The following is a 22,351-nucleotide window of genomic DNA, read 5'->3' on the forward strand; positions in this document are numbered from 1 at the left end:
TCATATGCATACCCTTGCCCAGGTTGGGCAACCGGCTGCCTATGTGGCCCCTGTTTGTATGCGGGGCGGGCTGGCATTAGTGCGTCTCTTGCAGTCTAGCCCAGGGAGCATTCCTAATCTAGTAGGAGGATCGGCATTAGTTAGCCCGGGTTTACTCCCTCCAGGTGTTGAGGCCTGCTCAGCATTCTTCATCTTATTTGGTTGCTCATTCAAGTTACCGCTTCTACCCCCTTTGGTATGTCGAAATGCTAACGCGTGCACTTATGTTAAGGGCGGAGTCTGCCTGCATTCACCACTCTTTGGTCCATGCCCTGCCAATATCTATAGCTTAATTAGTGTGGCAAGTGCTAATGTTCACCGAACTTTATAGAGGTATGGTCTATTGTAGCATTTATCGAGCGGGTGACGGTTGTTCACTGGGAGTTGGCTAGGGATGCTGGATTCTGTCCTTATGGGTGTAGCCTCTCTTGTTATATTAAGAGTTTCTTTATTCAGTTCTAGATGTTGTCATTGTCATCCTAGATTAGTTCGCTGGGAGTTGGCTAGGGACGTTGGATTATGTCCTTATGGGTGTCGTCTGTGTGCTATTAGACATAGTGTCGGCTCCATTTTGTAGTAGGAGTTTCTTTATTTGGTTTTAGATGTTGTCATTGTCCTAGATTTGTCATCCTTTCCATCGTGTTTCTCGTTCGGTCTTTTTGGTTTTTCAGTTTCCATCTGTGATGTTGAAGAGCCAGGTTTTTATTAATTTCCTGAATTGTAAGTGGTCTGTGATGTTTCTTATTTCTTTCGGGATGTTGTTCCAGGTTTTTGCAGCTAAGTGGGAGAACGAGGAGCCCCCAAGTTTTTTCTTAAGGTATGGTTTTTCTTGCAGGCAGATTTCGTTGCTTGATCTGAGGAGTCTCGTTGACTTGTAGATTGTTAGTTTCTTTTGCAGGAATTCAGCTCCTTGTCCGCTGATTGCCCTGTATATAACTAAAGAAACAAAGTAAAAGCACATGTGAATGTGAAGAAGTACTACGTGACAAGAAGATGAATGGCAAAGTATAACTGGTGTACGTATGCTGAAACACAAGGTAATAAGACTATAATAGGGGCCTGTTAAAGTAGTAAGTAGAATACAGGCAAAGTTGCCATTTTGTGAAGATGCACGTGTGTTTTGTATAAGCAAGCAGGAAACCTTGGGCAAAGAAACCAAGCTTCAGGAACAGACAGGCACTCGAATACTAATTCGTGCAAGAGACCGAGGAGAGCAATAGTAAGGGTTTATGCAACAATGGACTATACATTGTTGCACCAGCCTATCCACTGCTGTAGTTTTCTGTATTTTCCGTAGTTGGGGTTGTCCAAGGCGTGCCTACCCGTTAGGAGGCATCCAATGTTATCACTAACATATATATATATGTATGTAGATGTATCCATTAACCAATCCCCTCACCCGATAGGTTTTGCTATTTGCCACACAGGATGACTTCATAGCTGACGTACATCGAGGTATAAAGCGTTTTGTGTAACTGAAATGCATTGAATGTGTGTGAGCTGCCGTTGGTAATCGCCAGAGTTCCCTTTTTTATTTGGAGTGATAATAAAACCGTGTTTTGCCAACTTCTTTGAGTATGTTAGATTATTTAGGCCAAAGTTATGTTATGTTAATTCCATCTGGCTCATGACACCCTCCAAGAGTGTTAGGGAGTATTATCATTTTTGTACTAATTCCCTTCAACATTAGAGACCCCTAGCTCTTTTGCTGGACTTTAGGACATTTTTTAACCCTGGAGAGAGTGAGCACTTTTTCTCACTTTCTCATGTATTTTGATCTGATTTGGATTATGTGTTTCCTTAGTTTTTGGAGTCTGACACACTCCATAGGCATCTACTTTTTGTATGGTGACACACAACACCTTCAGTGCAGTGTCACAGAGAAATCCTTTAGAGTTCGCATAAGGTATAAATACCTTTTTTGTGTGTGAACTACTGTTCCCAAGAATAGTAAAGTGAAATTGACTTTATTTACCTTTTCTCTTTGTAGGTCCAGCACATACCATTTTATGCTGAGTGCTAGGGGGGTTACTTAGTAGCCCCTTTTCCTACTTACTCATGTAACCCTTTTTATTACCCTCACTACTTTAAATGGTTGGTGGCAGTGGTTTAATTTTCCTACCATTATGCTTTTCTACCGCAGGCTGAATCCTCAGCTGCAGTATAGCACCCATGAGTGACTATTGTCAAAATGGGCCCCGGTCTTCTTTTTTCACCATTTCTTGTTTGTTAGGTCTTTCTTGGGTTTTACACTGCGCGGCAAACCAGGTTTAAGCCCTTTGTTCGTTTTGCCTTTGGTGGTCTTCAGTACTGAAACCCGCCTCTGGCTCCAGTGTGTCTGACAGGGCAGGAAGTGAGGGAGGTGCCGGAAACTCCCCCGTCCTTTGTCTACAAGGTTACCTGAATGCACCCAGTCCTGATTGGCTGGATGTCCTTGCAGGCAGACACCTGTTGTTTAAGTGACAGCTAGGCTGTGCACGAATGGGAGAAACTTGCTTAAAAGGCGAGGTTTCTTTGATTAAAGATAGACGACCACTGGACGAAACATCCGACGAAGGAATCGTGAAGAGAAACTTGCTGCAGTCTCCTGGACCGTTTAGCTGCCTGGTGAAGCCCTGCTGCTGTGCTGAAACTCCTTTTCCTAATTGACATGAGAAGCTCCGGAAAGATGATTTCTTCCCTTGGGTTAGTGAGACCAACTAACCCCGAGATGAACTTTGCTGGAAGACCTTCCCCAACTGCCTGTACTTCTTTGCTGCTGCTAGAACCGAGTGCCAGGGGTCGAGAAATCCGTAGTCGAGTGCAACGTCTGTAAGCCGGCCAAAAGTTCCAGGAGTCTCCTGAAGACACCCTCCCGAAGCAGGACTACCCAAGCTAGAGTCACCTCACCAGAGTGCTGAACTCGAGGAGTGAAGGAAGCCCAACCGGTGTCCAAGATCTGCGGTGGTGCTGTTTACCGCGCAATGAAACGGTGAAGTGCCTCTGAATTGAATAGAGAGCCTGTAGCTGCCACTGACCTTCGAACTGCTGTGCAGAAGTCCTCCAGACATCCTCCCTCTTGTCCCCACGACTGAGGCCCAGGAACACAGGATCTGCAACACTGCAACCAAGACAGAAGCCAGCTGGATACTCTTCTAACCTAAGTTACTGTTCTAACTAAGGGGTACTTGTCTGTAGCTTTCTCTTCTCAGTTGAGATTTGCAGTAGCTGTATTTCTAGAGTTGATCTCGACTCTAACTTCCACAAGTGTAACAGCTTGTGACCCAACAGTGATTTTCTACAACACACTCTCTAACTTTGTGCAAGACATTTTGTTATCTAAGAAGTGCCTCAGCTCCACAGACTTTGCTCAAAAGGACTGTGGCCGTCCTGGCTCCCTGCATGCTCTTCTAGTCTGTTGACTTTGATTCTAACTGTCCCTCATAGGTTTTTAACTAATATTCCTGGGAAAGGGTTTATTTAGCCTTCATTGGAAGATTTAAAAGTGCTCACATGCTCTGAGAACCTGTTAACCTTTTTCCTACGTCTAACTTTTCATTTCCACCGACCTCCGAATTTACAAAGTGCAAAAGTGATATAAAAATGTCATAACTCCCCTACAGCTCACATTGACCCCTCTTGAGATGAGCCTGGCTGCTGAACACGCTACCAACCTGTGTAGTACAGGTTTATACCAAAGGTTGGCTTCCTATTGCCAGAAGGTCAGGGTTGTTGTAGTGCACCCAAAGTGTACTGCATACAATCTTGCCTAACAGAAGGTGCTGGGGACACGATCCTGTGGAAGCTTTAGTATCAGAGTGGTCCCGCACAGGGCTGAGGAATACTATGCGTTTGTCGAAAGTATCTAATGGGAAGAATTGTTGAAAGTAATTAACTGTTCGGGAAGGGAACTCCCTTGTTGAATACGTGAAAATGGTTATTAGAGTTATTGAATCAGAAAGTATTGAGATTTAAGGGGGAAGGAGACCCTGGAAGAAACCAGATGGAAGGGGAATCGAATAATCTCAAATGTGTGAAATGTAAAGTATGAACTTCCTGAACGACGGTAACAAAAAGCGCTGTTGAAGGAAGATAGCTTTTGTTAACATGAAGGAACTTTGTTTTTGAGTTATTGAATTCTAGAAACTTGGAACTTTGTGAGACCCGAGTAGCTCCAGCTTGGGGAAGGGAGCTGTGGAACAGTTCCTGAGCCATCCTGATAGTACTTTGATTTACACTTATCCAATCCTATACACATTATTGTCATATAGAAAGTTAGGGCAAGCATAGGTTTGACACAGACTGCTTTATTGTTTTGACAGACAGACATTTGACTACTTTTGACTTTAGTTTAATGGTCAAGACTACTCCCATTATAGAAATGGGGCAAGTTAGGCAGTTTCCAACCCCCCCTTCTATTTAATAAAGGTTTTATAAACTTGATTCCTTGTCTGTCTATCTTCTGGTGCCATGCCTGTCTCGCACAGAACTTTAAAAAAAATGATAGCTTCCCTCTGCATAAGCAACCCACTAGACACCCTGGGAAGGGTTGGGGGTGTCTAACGACGATAAACACTCGAATGACAATTGCACTGCAGCCCTAGGTGAAGGCCCTCAATTGTTTTTCAGACCGGTATAAGCTGACCAGCTAGTGATTATGGCAAAATAAATCTTGTATCTCCAGGCACTGTCGGTCTTACCTCGGTGCTGCAATTAGGCTAATCAATGTTTCACATGTGCAGAAAACATCCAAATTTGGAGATGGTAAACATTGACAGGTTATAGTATTAATTATCCCAGATAACTATTAACACATTTCTGTCATTTTCTTTCTGTCTCTGCTTGCAGGATGAATGAAGAACAGATTGCAGCAGTGTGTTTGTCCGTCCTGAAGGCGTTGTCTGTCCTGCATGCACAAGGGGTCATCCATCGAGACATCAAAAGTGATTCGATTCTTCTGACACATGATGGCAGAGTAAGCACTATTTTTATGAATGTGTATTGGGAGCAAGAATGCAGATTAAGGGGAAAAGTCTGATCTGCAGTACTAGGGGTTTATGTAAGAATGAGACCAAATGCAAGTGACCGGGTTGAAGTGGGAAGAAACAATCATGAATGGGAATGTGTTGGGGCAGGAAGATGTAATTTGGTATTTTGAAGAGGTGCAAGTATAGCTATTGTGAGGAATGGGGTAGGTGTGAGTATTTGGTCTATGGTTTATTGAGATTAATGTGGTTGGAACAAAATGTAGGTGGGGTTATGGAAATGGCGCTGAGTGGGGTGGGGATGGTGCAAACTACGTGGGGCTCTGAGTTTGATGTAGGTGGTGCTGTGTTGTATTGATGCAGGACTGGTGAACCCATCTCTTGAAAATGTTTGCAAATCTTCTCAATAGCAGTGTCAAGCCTCCTGCGGTTCAGGAGGATCTTTAAACTGCTCTTTTCAAGTAGGCCTGTTTTGAAAGTGTTTATCCTCACTCTGTTCGACCCCTCCTTCTTAGATTACAACTGGGAATTGATTTTTATTGACAATATAGACGGAGGGCTGTATGGAGAAAAGAGAATTATTTACTAGTAATACTCTACAATCTATTGGGAGATACTAAATCGCTCTGCGAGATGGAGGTGACTGCACCAAGAAACCTAGTTAAAGGATTTTAAAGATTGACTGTTCCTCTGAGTTTAAGCCATGAAGCTGGATTACAAGGACTTGTGCATGTTAAAGGCATGAGCATGGACCATGCTTCGTCCATGGAACGTCCTGGAAGCTGATAATGTATACCCTTGAACTGGTTGCTTTTTAGGATCACCAGGAAATGAGTTGAAGGGGTGTTGTTGACTGCAACTTCATTCCAGTGCACTGGCATCATACCTGAATGAGCCACACCCAATAATGCATATATGGCCCGCAGGCAAGAAGCAGTCTTGGCGCTTGAAGTGCTCAGAGAATATGTCTTACAGACAAATCAAGCATATCATTTGAAAGACCTAAACACTATGGAGGAAAGTAAACCCCTTCTTGTGAATCCTGTCCCAAACACAATCGCTGAAGGAAATTGTCTAGGTTGGTTTGACAGTGTACCTCCTACTATTGATGGTCTGGCTAGAATGTGAGATTGAACGGGATCTGCTGGGCCTCCCTGCAACACTCCATGCATACTGGTTGAACAAACAAGAGCTTGATATATGTGCATTCCCTCCAAATGTGGCCGAAATGTTGCAGACCATATGACGTTCGAATATCCAGTTGGCTGTGCTGTTGTGAAAGGGGAAGACCTTGTACGGAACTCCTTTCCATATAAACCAAAGGACTTTCTGGTTGGCAGACCATATTGGTATGTAGAAATGAGCATGTTTTTAAATCGAAAATGCAGAACCAGTCACCCAAATGTTGGAATCAAATGATCTGGGCTAGAGTTACAATCGTGAATCTCTTGGGCAGGAAAAGCAAAGGAAACAAAAACCTACTAATCATGCCTCAGACGCACAATCTTCTTTTTCCCTTCCTAAACGTACCTCAGGAAAAATACTGGGGGTCGAATGGGGTGGGCACCAGAGGGGCAACTGTTGGGACATGCTCTCCCTCAAAGCCTGTCATTTGTCAGTTGCAATCCTTCACCCGAGTAGGAAAGATTTTCAAACAGGAACATGGCTCCGAGTATCGATCTTTGATGTATTGAGCTTACTATTGGTTAATGAACAGAATTGACTAGATCCCATCAAATGGGAGGACCAAGATGCCCCAGAGGTTCTTGGCATACTGGAACTTTGCCATTCTTTGTATGGAGTCTAGCCCCATACATATTCCTCAGACAGCTGTGTCCGTCTAATGTACTGCTGCCTCAGGCATGTCCAGTGCCACCTGCCTTGCATCCACAAGACCAGACTGGAATTGATTGTTTGGGGTTAGGTCTGCAGAAAATTCCAGCCTGTTCGTATAGCTTTCAATTACATTATTTTGTAATGGATTTTGTCCTCCTACAGATTCCATAGTCTTAAATTTACTTCTCCTGCTTTAGCAGATCGCAAACCTTTTCCGACAGCAGGGAGTGCTGTGGGACATTGGCTTTGAGGTCCCTCAGTGCTCTTCGATGTAAGTAGCTGGCATTGCGCCCCATGACCTCAGTTCAATTGTTTTTCCACGTGCTCAGCCTCCTGAATTATTGTTCAAAGCCTTATTTACTATAGAGACACTTGAAGAGCAAAATGGAGAGCAATCTCCATATGAGGGGCAGGATGGGAGATTGATGAGGCATCCGTTGGAGGAACATGAATCAGAAAGAATACTACCAAAGATAAGTCATTCACTATTGTAATGGATTGGGTCCTCCCACGTATTTCTCATCTGAGATAGACTCCAATAGCTGTACCATTTTTGAAGGAGGAGGGAAACGAACTCACATTGATATTAGCCAAATGCATTTTGTAAGACGGCACTACCAGAATGGGTGTCCGCACATGACCGAGCATCTAAACAATCGTGTTTTCTGAAAGTGTAAATTTAAGACCATGGTTCAGCCTGACAAAGGCCTAAACTCGATACTCCTCTCTGGAGTGATGACGTTGCAGCTCTTCCTCTAGTAGAGTGTGCTCTCAATCCTTAAGGGATGTCTTTTCCTAGCATAGTGTATCATTCTGAGATGCACAAACTATCCATCTTGAATAGTGCTATGCTTTGTCACTCCTTTTGCCAATTTAGGGTCGGTGTAACAGACGAAAAGCTGGTCCTATTTTCTGAAATGACTTGTACTGGCAATATAAAAACGTAAGACCCTTTTTTGGATCCAACCTGCCGAGGACCTTCTGTAGGCTTTATTTTTTTTAATAAATATTTTTTATTTTTTATAACCAACACACCAAACATTACAACTTAGAGGACGTTTACATTCAAGTCTGTTGCGATATAGTCATACATCAAACATTACGGTCCTCCCCCTCCCTCCCCATTACCTCGAGCCCCTATTTCCATGCCGCCTGCCAAAATATCTCATTGTGCTCTCACATCTCCTGCGTGGAGTCCCCATCGGGACCCGCCTTGGGGGTGCCTGCTAGTGTGGACACCAGTTGCCTCCATTCAATCAATGGTCCCACTTATTCCTCCCCACCCCTGCTGATTGCTTCATACCAGACCGTCGTTTCAGCGTCCGCCCATTTTAGGAGGTCCGTCCATCACGCCTCTATTCTGGGGTGCTGGGCGGCCTTCCAGCACGTTGCAATTCTACGTTTGGCCAGAATGTAGGCCAGGTCCTTCATTTTGCTAACATGCTTCAGGTTACACGGTCTGGCGAACACCCCCAGCAAACATGCCCACACTGATTCCACCTCCAATGTGATCCCTTTCTCCGCTAGGCGCAACTTGATCTCTGTACAGAATCTGCCCACCTCCGGGCAAACCCAGAACATATGTACTAGCCCCGCTCCCGCCTCTCCACATCGTGGACACTTTTGCGCCGCTTGGTTCCCAAACTGGGCAATCTTACCGGGGGTCATATATGCCCTATGTGTGACCTACAGCTGTATCTGCTGAAACCTTGCGTTGCGAGACACCTTCTTGTGGTACCTCTGAACTCTGTCCCATTGTCCATCTAGTAGGGGTTCTCCCGCCTCATCCTCCAATCCCGTCTCAATTGCAACACCTCCTTACCCACCCTGGACATCAGTAATTCGTATATGCGAGACACTTCATGCCCACCCTGCGAGATATCATACATTGTCTCGATGGCCTTATCTGGTTCCTCTGATAACTCTTCCATAGACCATCTGTCCAACACCAGTTTAATAATTCTAGTATGGGTAATGTGTTGGCCTGCATGCACTCTGGTGTCTTCCATCAGCCTACTGAAATCTAGTGCCCCGCCCTCTTGCCATGCATCCCCGAGGGTCACAAGTCCCGTGGAGTCCCAGTATTTACGGACCGCCATTATCAATTACGGGTCCTCTCCGCATACCGCTGGCACCTGTGGGGAGCACAGAATCGTGATCCCCACCAACTGCCACGTTTTGTTCCAGATTTCCCAGCCCAGTGTTAGGAGCTTTGCCCTTCCCTGCACCTTAGCTTTGGGCAACCACACCACCTCCCTCAAAAAATAAGGGGCGCAGTTTCCCTATGATGCGTTTAAGCCTGTTTGCTAACATGGCAATAAGGATCTTACTATCCTGGTTAAGCATGGACAAGGATCGGTAAGATCCGCAGTCCAAGCCTGGTTTGCCTGGTTTCAGGAGTGGGATTATTATCGCCTCCCTCAGGGACATCGGCAACTCCCCTTGTTCATACGCCTCGTTTAACATGGCGAGCAGTGGGGGGAGCACCTCCTGCTTGTATGTTTTATAAAATTCACTTGGGAGCCCATCTGACCCTGGGGCCTTACACGTGGGTAGGTGCTGTACCACCATCTCTAGTTCTTCAAGAGTGATTGGGTCGTCTAAGTCCTCCCGCTCCTGATCACTAAGCTTGGGCAGTCCTATATCCTCCAGGGTTTCCTGGGTCTCTCTTCCCATCTCCTCCCCCATGTCCTCGTATAAACGCCTGTAGAATCTGAGAAATCCCTCATTGACTCCTTGGGTAGCCCAGGTCTGGCCATCTTCATCCTTTATCTCCCTATTCACTGGGAGCGGCGTTTCGTTCTTGTAAAGCCACGCTAGCAACCTACCCGGTTTAGCTCCTCCTGCATGTTGCCTCTCAATGTACTTTTTGTAATTTAACTTACAGAGCCTGTCCCAGTGCCCACTGCTAGCCTGCTGGATTAGGGCCACCCTCGCCGTGTCTTCCTGTGAGGTGCATCCCATGTGTATTATCTCTTCAAGCTCCCTCTCTGTCTCCTGTAGCTCCTGTTCAATGCCCCCTTGGAGCTCTCTAGACTTAGATATGGCCACGCCCTGCACTACTACTTTAAACGCCTCCCATAAGGTGCCCTCCGACTGCACACTGCCAGTGTTAATATCGAAATATTCAGTTATGGCCTCCCTTAGGTCCTCTTGAAATCCCGTATCCTGCAAGGCCTCAGCTCTTGAGTTTCTACTTCGGGATTCTCGCCCTGGGGGGCCGATACCTCCACTCCATCAGTAGGGGGGAGTGGTCCGAGAGCACTCTGGGCTTGTATTCCGAACCTGTCATTTCCCCGGCTATTCCCAAGGACACAAACATGTAATCCAATCTGGTGTACAAGTCATGGGGGGCCGAATGATGCGAGTACTGCCTGTCCCCCGGGTGCAGCAACCTCCAAATATCATCTAGATCAAAATCCTGCAGTAGGGCCGTTAGTGCCTTCGACGCAGGGAATGGTCTCTCGAATTTCTTATCGGCCCTGTCCATCTTGGGATCTATTGTACAGTTAAAGTCTTTCCCAGATGGTAGCGCTGCCCATTAGGGGGCTAATTTTGTCATATAGGGCCCTGTAATAGGCCGCTATATCGTGATTGGGAGCATATGTATTCACGATGTTGACCTCCCTATTCTCCAACATCCCCTGCACCACTAGCATTCTCCCATCCGGGTCTGGCATGGATTGGAGCAGCTGGAAAGGTACATGAGGTGCTACCCACGTGACCACCCCCCTTGCATATGCCGAGTATGTAGCTCCTGAGGTAGTTCCCCTCCACTTTCTCTTGACCACCTCTAATTTGTCCCTAGTAAAATGGGTCTCCTGTAGTAATGCTATATCGACTTTCAGCCTTCTCAGATACATCATTACTTTGTTCCTTTTCAGGTAGCTGTTGAGACCTTAGATTCCAGGTTACAATCCAGAGGCTATCCATAGCCATGTGAAAAATGTACCACCTCCCCCCTGCCCCCTGGGTCACCGTTCCAGACCCGGCCAGCATGAAATTGGGCTCGTTCCCCACCCTCCCCCAACTTGGTCTCTCCAACTAGCCCGCTCCCCACCCCCCACTCAACTATTCTCCACTGCACACTTCCCCTTCCCTCGCGCCCCCAACCCCACCTAAACTAATGCCCAGCTCCATCCCTGGATCTCAGCCTCCCCCGCTTTTGGTCCAACCTTGAAATGCCGAGGTCGGGAACCCGGCAAGGTGTCACCAATATTAGGTGACCTAACTAATATACTAACTATTGGGGTCAAGAGTGCTTCTCACTCGTCTCCTGATGATTACCGTGGTACATTGTGCATCCTTCGTAACGCAATAAAGTACTTCGCCCCTGAGAGTCGTCAAACCGCTACACTATATTATAATCAAGTCCCAGAGTCACAATATGTACAGCACCTCGGTCCCATGATCGAGCCTCACTTGTCCTTATCGTCCTTCTTGCGGCCGTCCGCACCCTCTGGGCGATTCTGGCCATCCAACCATTCCAACGCATCCTCCGGACTCTCCAAAAACAAAGCTTTGGTTTTGTGGAATACTTTCAGTTTAGTAGGGTACATCAACATGTATTGCAACCCAGCGGCTCGTAATCTCCTTTTCACCGTCCCATAGTTCAGCCTCCGCCTCTGCACTTGAAGTGTATAGTCAGGATATGCCGAGATGGTCGCGGAGGCCCTTTGTATGTTGCCCCCCTTCCTGAAATACTCCAGTATCTTCTCCCTGTCCTGATAGTTTAGAATCTTGGCGATGATCGGCCTCGGGGGGGGGGGGGGCTTCCTCGTAAGTGCTGAGTGCGCGCTCCACCGCGAAGTTTTGCGTGAAGATCTCAGCCCCTATTTCCTGAAGCAACACATGTTCTCAACATAGTCCGTCGGGTTAGGGCCCTCTTCACCCTCCGGAAGGCCCACTATGTGCACATTGTTCCTTCGAGCACGTCCTTCGGCCTCCTCTGCTCTATTCTCCAGGTTGGTCACCTGCTGCCTCAGGATATGGATCTCCGAGGCGTGCGAGGTCCGGGCAGTCGTGTTTATGGTCACTGCTTTCTCTAGTTCATCTGTGCGTTCTGCCATTTTCCGCACGTCCAACCTGAGCAAGTTGACCTCCTCCTGCACTGCGCCGATTTTGAGCTCCAGCGCTGCCTTAAGCTCGGCAGTGGCTGCCTCTAGCTTGCTTTCCCACGATGCCTTAAGGTCTGCAATTGCCTCCAGGATCTGCCGGTTGACGCGTGTAGGAGTGATGTCCACTGGTAGATTCTTTAGGTGTCGTCCCTTCCGACCTGTTGCGGGGTCTTGGTGAAATCTTCCATTGTAGGCTGCTTCGTCTTGGATTTGAGCAGTTTGGACGCCGTCCTGCCGTCTGGCATTCCCATGGTCACAAGCGAGACCTGCTGGCCCCTTGTCGCCATGCCGTAGAACGAGTAGGCCCGCAGTCTCGCCGGCCGGCCGGCCAGCCGTATATTGGGGGCCTGCTATTGGCCCCTGCCTCACTCCAGTCCTGGAGGATGCTGCCGCTGTATGTGCAACCTCTCAGGGCCCCTCATGAGTATCCTGTGTCGACTGCTTCAGGTCTACAGGGCGCTTGTGTGCCGCCAGTTCTATGGAGCGCACGTGCACTCCCGTTTCCGATGATTGCCTGTATAGGCAGCGCAGCTTGGGCTCTTCACGATTATCCTCTAAGCCGCCATCTCGGCCGACCATGGACGCTGTCCCTCAGGATGCCCAGCGAGGCCTCCTCCTCAGTCCTTCCGTTTCTTTGTTCGGAGAGACTGTACGGCTGCCATCTTTGATTCCGGGCGCTGTCCTCCACCGCCAGCACAATTTTCCGCGGTAGCCGCACTAATACTTGATGAATTTTGAGCGGAGTGCCGTCATTCGAAGCAGCTAGCGTTCCCACCTACTCTGGACTGTCTTTGGTAGCGAATGTTCAGGATTACAGTGCCGATGCACCCAAGGATCATTCCGGATCGGCAGGAGACGGTCTGAAGTGCATCTTACGCCATGGCCGCCTAGCTACGCCCCCCGACCTTCTGTAGGTTTGGGGTAGATTGGTGAGTTCAGCAGTGGTATTCCTGAATGGCTTCTTTCCCAGTAAGGCAAACAGATGTTAGCATGGTCTATGTGAATCCTGCTGTGAAGGAATAGCCGGTTCTGGTGAAGAAGACACTGTTGTAGACCTGGTCTGCTTTTTGGTGCCTGGAGGCAGGGAATGTTTGTGTTCACCTCTTATGCAGTTTTGCAAAAACCTTAAGCTAGTCATCATGGCGTGCTGGGCATGCATTGCCTCCAAGCAACAGTTTGGGGGTCCATTGGCAATCAAAAATGGTATTGAGTGGCCCTCCAAATTGACAATTTGGGTAATCTATCTGAGCTTTTGTTTAAGTTGCAGTCGAAGGTTTGTAACCTGGATGGCTCGACAAACCCCTAACCTTTTTCGATGTTGATAAATTCCATTAAATTGGATAATAAGACACAGCCGTTAGAAGTATGAGGAATTGGGCATGAGGCAGGGATTGAATACATGATATTATCACAAATAGCACTTGCAGGTCCCCAAATGTGCCCACGCCCCTCACCATTAGGGAGTAAGAAATGCTGTCCCGGGTATGTGTGTAAAACTGAGTAGGTGAGTTACGTTTTAGGTCTGCATAATAGTTTTACAACTTGAAATGTGTACCCTTGGAAAGTTTGACAATCAATTATCACATGAAAACAGGCAAGTAGAGCTTTGCCTCCACCCAGGACATACAACTTTTCCTAAATGGAAAATGATTCTTCTCATAGTGAAGCCTGTAGTATATGGATGCAGGTATCCAAAGACCTAAATGTGGATTTTGCTCTAAGTGCAAGGGGGGAAAAAAGTGAAAACCCAAGTTAAGATGGCGATGTCTTGGATCTAAAACAAAGACATGGCTCTCGAATTCGAGCATCTTGGGAGCGTGCAAGATCAAAGAAAAGTTGCCTAGGAACGTAGGCACTTCCTTGTGCATCCGCTCCTCAAGAAACCCACAGCGGATCCCTCTTGTCTGGCCAACTATAGCCCAATTTCCATTAGCCCCTTCTTGGGCAAACTCCTTGAAAAGCTGGCCATCTCTCAGCTAAACCTTCATTCTGATTCTTTTGGCTGTCTCCATGACCATCAGTCTGGCTTCAGATCTGGCAGAAGCACGGAAACTGCTCTCCTGAACATCCGTGATGATCTGCTTTCCAACCTTGACTCTAGCATTCCCTCTGTTCTCATCCTACTTGATCTCTCCTCTGCCTTCGCGGTCAACCATACCATCCTGCTCAACTGTCTCCGGGATAACTTGGGCATCACCTATCAGGCTCTGGCCTGGCTGACCTCTTTCCACTCTGGTCGACCCTCTCAGGTCCAACTTGGGTCCTTCCTATCATCTATCTTCCTCTCCACCTGTGGTGTTCCCCAGGGGTCTAACCTCTCGCCCTGGCTTTTCAACCAATACCTGGCAACTCTCGCCCGCTGTATTGCCATTTTCTGCTCAAACTTCCAGTGCTACGCAGACAACACTCGACTCATTTTCAGGCTGCCTTCGGCCCCCTCCTCCACCTCTCTCATCACTGATTGCCTAATTGCCATTCAAGATTGGTGTGCCGCCAACGATCTTTGTCTTAATGCCAGCAAGACGGAGATCCTCCTCATTGGCACACAATCGCCTTCCTTTCCCCTCACTCTCTGGCCGGCCTCCCTTGGCCCTCCTCCTATCCCCACCTGCGAGGCCAAGAACCTTGGTGTCACCTTTGATTCCACACTCTCCTTCTCCGCCCACATCGCTGATGTATCAAAGTCAAACTTCCTAGTGCATCTCTTCAGAGGTATTCTTCCTTTCCTCTCATTCCCCCAGAAGCTCACTGGCTCCCAAGCTCTGGTTCTCTCTAAATTGGACTATTGCAACAGCCTCTTTCTTAATCTACCTGCCTCTACTCTACGTCCTTTATCCAGAACAGGATTGCAAGACTTGTCCTTGGCCTCAAGCCCTGGGATCGTTTCTCTCCAGCTCTGAAATCTCTCCATTGGCTCCCAGTGGATGCAAGGATTAAATTCAAAACCCTCTGCATTATCCACAAGGCTTTCTGGGGCCTGGGTCCAACATACCCCTCTGCAAATACCCAGCTATCCCTCTGCAAATACCTCCCATCTCGAGCACTCCGCTCCTCTACCTCTAACTCCCTCAGGGTCAGTTGTTTCTCAAAGAAAAGAGCTGGGGGTAGATCTGTCTTCGGCTGGGGCCTCCCTCTGGAACAGCCTCCCTGCAACTCTAAAACTTGAGGAGAACCATCTCCGGTTCCAGAAGCACCTCAAAACCTTCCTCTTTGCTTCTGTCTTCTCCTCTCCCCGTTGATTCTACTCTCCCTCGGCACCATGCACCTGGCCACCCTCTGTCCTCCGGGCCCAGGTACCGGCTATTCTTGCCACCCTAACGCACTGCCTCCGGGCCACCCCTTGCACTCGGGTCTGTATCTGTACACATACAGCCCTCCCCTTTTCTTCCTGCACTTTCAGACCTACCCGGCCTGCTGCCATAAACCCAGCACTTGCTACTTGCTGGCTGCACTCCCATTGGTGTTTTCCTTTTTATTTATTATTTTATTATTATTTTTGTTTTTTCCTTCTTACTCCACACTCTCCTTTTGTTCCCCCTTCCATGCACTTCTCCCCTTCTCCCCCTTCCCCCTCTACCTTGCACTTGTACGTTCTCAATGTCACTGAGCCTAGTAAGATAGTTATTTTTGTTCTCCCCTGTTCCCCTTCCCTTACCTTGTCGTGCTCTGAAATGTATGAGCGTGATAGAAATAAAATATCAATATCAATGTAAACACTAAGGGCCTCATCACGAGTTTGGCGGTATCCCGGCGGCATTACCGCCGGGGCTAATAGTTACTGCCAAGCCCCCTCCACCCCCCGGCGCTATTAGCACCGGATCACGGGTTTGGCGGAACAGGAATTTCCCATTGGGCCCATTTTGGGAATTACCCATTACCCATTGGGCCCAATGGGGAATTTACGGCACGCCTACCGTCGGCGGTATTACCGTGCTGAAAATCATTCGCGGCAGATTTACCCCCTGCCTTGAGCTGGGGGTAAATCCTGCCAAACCCGTGATTTGGCGGACCCTTAAATGCGGCAATAATAGTTACCACCGCATCTAAGGGTTACCACCAAACTTGTGATGAACCCGCAAGTCCTTTATGCTTATAGGGACCACTTAATTTTTCGCCTTATTTACACTTTTTATATAAACCAATGTTGCTAAATGTTTCAGAGTGTATCATGGCAGCAGTGAATATTTCCAAATTTCTGAATCGAGGAAGAATCCTGTGGTGGAAACTATATATAATTTCCTTTACTTTCTCAAACTCGGTGGGATATTTTTTCGAGACTTACTGCACCTGAATTCATGGTAACTCCTATTTATTTTGTTTTTTTTATTCATAAGGCGCCGTAGCCTAAAGGCATCAGGGCGCACATATACACATGAGACCACAACAATCACGGGACACAGGAGGTGGGTATAAATGAAGGGGGCCAAAATTACTCAAAGAGGGATGTCTTCAGTGTTTTACTGAAGGTTCTGATGTTCGGATCAGAACACATGGTTACAGGGCGACCATTCCAAATATTGGCTAAGCAGTTTGCAAAGGTCCTACCAAGTCCTTTTGATCTAAAGGGGGGCAAGTAACACGCTTAGTGTTCGTCGATCTAAGAGATGGTAAGGGTTTATACCACAAGGTAGTTGATCTCCGGTAGCTTGGAGATTTCCGATAGAGGCACTTGTGTAGTAGAGTGTCCGCTTTAAATTGACATCTAGTCGCGTCAGGGAGCCAATGTATGCCCTGCTAGTAGGTCGGTCGAGATGTGGCACCTTCTCTGGACTTCTTTGACTATCTGGACAGTGTCATTCTGGACGGTCTGTAGTCTCTGGATACTTCTTTTATCAGCACCCACCAATGGGGAACTACAATAATCTATTCTAGATAGAATGGTTGCCTGGGTGATTGTGGCAGAGTAGTCCTCAGTGAGGTACGGGCAAATGTTCCTGGCCAATTGTAGGTGCTATACACAGTTTTTTGTAACCAGGCTCACATGGGATTTTGCACTCAAAGCACAGTCGTTTTGCACGCCAAGTGTTTCAATTTTCTCTTTTACTTGGATGTTACAATCCTGGATGGAGAAAGATTGGTAGTAGTTGGTGAATTAAGCTCTTGCTTGGGAGGAGCCAAAGATGAGTGGCTCGGTTTTGCCCTTGTTAAGGCACATCCAGTCATCTACCATCCAGGAGTCCTCTAGATTGTAGATGTTTTGAGGATTTAGGCTGTCTGATGCGTAGTCCCCAGAGAGCTCCAAGACAACTGGGCGTCATCTGCATAGTTGGTCCAAAATACTCCAGATTCCTCAAGGAGACTGCATAAGGCTATTATATAAGATTGAACAATATCGGGGACATACAATTTTTTCTTGAAAAGCTAGTTCTATTCTGGTACAATCTGTGTTAGAGGGTTGAATGGCATCAGTTGAGCTTTGGGCTTTTCAAGAAGCTTTAGTATTTCAAACAATTTCTTTGGTTCATTATTAGCTTCCGAAATGTGTTTATTGTAGAAGTTCGTTTTTGACTCTGATCATATCCTTGTAGGTTTTCTAAACGGTCTTCAATGCATGCCTATTGCCAGATGATGGGCATTTAAGCCAGCACCTCTCTGCTCTTCTTTGTTTGGTTTTCATGGATCTAGGTGATCGGGAGAATTCCCATTTCTGTGCTAATTCCCTTTAACCTTGGATACCCACAGCTCTTTTGCTGGACTTGGGACTTTTTAATTTTAACCCTGGAGTGAGTGAGACATTTGTCTCTCTCTCTCGTGTTTTTACCTGATTTGGATTTTGTGATTTCACTGTTTTTGGAGTCTGACAAACTCCATAGGCATCTGCTTTTTGTATGGTGACGCACCTTCAGTGCAGTGTCCCAGAAAAATCCCTTTAGATTTCTCATAAGGTTTAAATACCTTTTCTTGTGTGAACTGCAGTTCCCAAGAATAGTAAAGTGAAATTGACTTTACCTACATTTTCTCTTTGTTGGTCCAGCACACGCCATTTTATGTGCAGTGCTGTGGGGGTTACCTAATAGCCCCTTATCCTACATTCTCATGTAACATTTTTATGTTACCCTCACTACTTTAAATGGCTGGTGGCAGTGGTTTACTTTTTCCTACCATTGTGATTTTGTACCACAGGCTGAACCCGCAGCTGCAGTACAGCACACATGGGCGACCATTTCGTCAAAAAGGCCCCCCGTCTTCTTTTTTTTGCCATTTTCTGTTTGTGAGGTCTTTCTTGGGTTTTACGGTGCGTTAAAACCGATTGGAGCCCTTTGTCGTACCTTTGACGGGCTTCAGCCCTGAAGCCCGCCTCTGGCTCCAGTGTGCCTGGAAGGACAGGATGCGAGGAAGGTTCCCAAAACTCCCCTGTCCTTTGTCTCTAGGAATGCCTGAATGCAACTAGTCCTGATTGGGTGGCTGGCTGTCCTTACAGGACAGCCACCCTGCTGTGTGATTGACAGCCTAGGCTGTGCATGAATAGAAGAAACCTGCTTGAAATGCGAGGGTTTTGGGACTAAAAGGGAAAGTCGACCACTGGCTGATACCTTTGGGATTCTCCAGAGAACGTTACCCCTGGATAGCCCCTGAAACACACGTTCACTGGCCCTGGTTCCTGGACCTTAGGATTCCTCTTTCTTCTTACATTGACGGAGACAGGACCCCAAAATGAAGATCAAGACAAAAAAAGGCATCAGAGTCAAAGTGTCTTCCATCCATGAAATCGGACTAGAACATTGGGACTGCAAATATTGTACTTTTCACAAAGGTGAGTTCACTGGTTTTCCTCAAACCTTGTCCCCTTTGTCTTCCCTTTAGCTACCGTTGTTCCCTTTTCCTAAAACATAGAAAAAGCTATTCTTGCCTTGCATCAAATGGTCTGTCATCCTCTTAAAAAAAGTTCCCCGAACAGCCAAGAACCTTTAGAGCTGTTAAACCAGGAAAGAACAAATTGGCAGAAAAAGTCACGATCCTCAGCGCTTGTAAGTATAAATTGACAAAGAGGTTCAAGGCTGCAGGTATCTGGGTAGTGCGGATATACTGCCAGTATAATTCCACTGAGGTAAGTAGCAGCTGTTAAACCAGGCCTCAAAATTTGCACTTTCCCCATGTCATTGATGAGTGAAAATTGTTGCCTAAAGTTACTTTGATCTTACTTAGTTTTACTTAACCTGTGAATGGAGTTATTTTCCATTGGCCTTATCTATATAAATATTTTATTTTCTTATGACAATAGCGTGCACACAGTCTTTTATTGTGTGTTTGTCAAGATGTTTGCAGTACTTTGTGACCACTCTTTCTGAAACATAATAAGAAATGAGGTCTTCACAGGCGATCTGTGAATTGTGGCTTGAATTGAATTGTGTTATCATATACTTGTATACCTGTTTAAGTGCCGCATCTGTTGCTGTGTTTCTGTGCGTTGTGCACAACAGCTAAATCAATTTAAAAAAAAAAAAATGTTGATCAGTCCTTAGAACTGGAAGTGAAGTTCTTTGGGAAAGGGCAGTGCTGCATGAGGATGTGAGTGAATATGACATCGAAGGTCTGCATCTTCCGAAGATAGAATGAATCGTTCCATGTGGCGCTTGTGACAATGATGATTTTTTGTGAAGTATATGAAAGTATATGAAATTAAAAATGTGATGTATAAACAGTGATTTCGACTGAGTACCTATTTGTTAAAAGTACTTAGTTGTTTGTTGACTTGGCAGACACAAGAGGGAGTAACAGGGTGATGTGGTGTAACCTTTGGTGTTAGGCTTCTGACAATGATATACAGGAAATAACTAGGAATTGTAATCAAATGAGCAAAGTAACCCGTTACTCAGATTTTGTGATCTATAGTATGAGTTTAAATAAATATTAACATATTTGAGTGATTTTGAACATACCACTTTTTTTTTCTTTCTATTCGTCCGAAACGGTCCTTTCATGAACATACCTAACTGCTATTTTGCCCACAAGATATCCCTGATGCACGGCTGATGCGGCTTATCTGTCATTTCACCACTTGGTGTCTCCTTTTCATTAAGCAGTGGCGGAAGTGCCTGTGCATGCATGCACTGTCCACATTGCACACAGACGGGTTATTCTTAGGCACTTAAGCATCCTGGAGAGTGCCTTGATGGTTTCAAGTTTCGAAAAAATCTGCTGGCAGAAGTGAGCACCCACAAGTGCAGCGTTCAAGCCTCATCCCAGAAGCTCTCCATGTTTTGGGTGTTTTCTTACAGATACATTTGACTTTCAGCCACATAACAGATATATTTTGTCTTTTGAATGTTTTGCCGGACAGGCTTATTTTATGGTGCACTCAACTCCTGCAACTTTCAAAGTATAAAACATTGCCTTAAATGTGTGGCTAAGCACTGTAGCCTAAAAATGCATATATTATGATGGAAATTGCACTTTTATTGTACTTTTAAGAATGTTGCGCAATATAAAATAAGTGCTTCCTTCTAGTGAATGCATGTACAGTACATATTTAAAGCCTTAACCATACTTTGAAGCAGGAGAAATATCTCACAAGTTGTAAAGCAGAAAGAATGAATGTGGTCTAAAAGCAATTTACTTGCAAGCTTGTCATCTAATAATCCGATATAGGCCATCTGAAAGTTGCAAATCTACACCGTGCAAGTGGTCACAGGTAAGAGCACACCCACGCCTCAATGCAGTACTGTGCACTTTTCAGGAGATTAACACATATATACACATATCAGCAGGGCACACCTCTCGGTACTGGAGTGGTACACCCAACAGACATCACACCAAGGACCCTGAGACAACACAGACTGCAACTTACTGTGCATTACATGATACCTGGTCTTCCGAAGAAAGAGGACAGGCGGAGTTGGTTTATCAGAGCTCACATGTTTAATTCTAAGCCATTGAAAGCAACAGTACAACAATTAAATGTTAAATAGCTGAACGTCCTTTCATTTAACGTTGAAAAAGATACTTTATACAACTGATTAGATAGTCATTTGGATTTAACTGCGTGCCATTATAGACTATTTTAGGCACTTCACATTTCAAAAATAAAGTGAGGTGTATTGTACTAGCTGTTGAAACAAGCACTCAAGGCGGCTGCCTTTTTCAAGTCAATTTATCAAACCATTACACTTGCTCATGAAGTGCGGACAAGCGTATATAAGGTTAAGCGTTGCACATACTTTGCTAGGCACCCTGTGCCATCTTTCAGATGGCTTTCAGTACCTTCTCTACAAGACAGTAGATCATATAACCTGTTTGGCATCGATCTAACCTTTCGCATGAGCAGTGTGGTTTGCGTATAGCACACACTGTCTTGAGATAGTTTTCCTTTAAACATATAGGGGGTAGGCAGCATTTTTGCATTAATGTATTTTGGGGGGTTGGCAGTGTATCTCGCTGGAGGTATTCTGAGGGTGGCCAATGTGTTGAACCACATTATTAGAAAGGTGCCCATTGCTTCCGCTCTTAGATGATTTAGAAGTGTAGCCACGGTTTTTGCCCTGTGAATATTCATTACTGTAGCTAACATGTTACAATTAGACTTGTGCCGTTGGCCTTTGTGCTGCACTTGGAATAATTCTGGAATGCGACCTGGGTGTTGCTCTCAGAGGATTTTGTGAGGGTAGTCATTATATTGCACAGACCGTATGTAGCCTTTGCACCAGAGGATCTCTTGTGATGGGCATTGTATAGCACTTGAAAGGGTTGTGCATTTGATCAGGGTGCCACATTTAGTCGCGTGCATGAGGGTGACCATGTTATGGATTCTAGACGATTGCAGAATTAGTTCCACTAAAGGGAAAGCAGGTGTGGGCAGAATGCTGCCTTTACGGTTAAGTGGTGTCTTGAATGTAGTCACTCTATAATAGCTGTAAGCAGACAGAATGTATCCACCATAATTCATCAACCAAGATGTCTTAGAATTTTGCCAAATGTACCAATTCTAGGCTTTCATTTCACTATAGCCAATGTATTTTTCGTCCCGCACTGCACGCTTTTGGAATTTACCAAAGGTACAGCCACACTTCTGCTTTCCCATACAACAGGTATGACACTATGCATAACACTTCCGCCATAAGAATGTACCTACCTTTCACGACAAATCCAAATTGTAGCTACACACATAACTGACTATCCTCTTACACACTTTCTCCAGCTTATTTTCTCCAGCTTATTTCACTAGTGTACATCTCTCCACCCATACACATTCCAATTAGACATGGGTGGCTAGCAGGGACTCTGCCAAGCCCTTGTATCCTTTAATGGTCAATATGCACACATGCATGCTAGCACCTCCTAACTGTCCCATAATTTGGACTTCGGTCCCTCCGAGGCCTTTCAACCGATGGTGAAAGGCGCTATACAAATAATGAAATTTCTAATGCTTGTTAATCTGCTTAGAATCCCATGCTATGC

The 22,351-nt window shown here is 45.9% G+C and overlaps 1 protein-coding gene across 2 annotated transcripts in view; it reads left to right on the plus strand.

Moving 5' to 3' along the window:
• The window catches only part of PAK4 (p21 (RAC1) activated kinase 4), a 401,050-nt gene that overhangs the window by 328,164 nt on the left and 50,535 nt on the right, over nt 1–22,351 (plus strand). For both annotated transcript variants that reach the window (XM_069644235.1, XM_069644236.1), the window contains one exon: nt 4,867–4,993. In XM_069644235.1, coding sequence (XP_069500336.1) covers nt 4,867–4,993 — 127 coding nt within the window. The remainder of the gene's footprint in view (nt 1–4,866; nt 4,994–22,351) is intronic.

Source organism: Ambystoma mexicanum, chromosome 2p, assembly GCF_040938575.1.
Source record: "Ambystoma mexicanum isolate Mex_15411 chromosome 2p, UKY_AmexF1_1, whole genome shotgun sequence".
NCBI lineage: Eukaryota > Metazoa > Chordata > Amphibia > Caudata > Ambystomatidae > Ambystoma > Ambystoma mexicanum.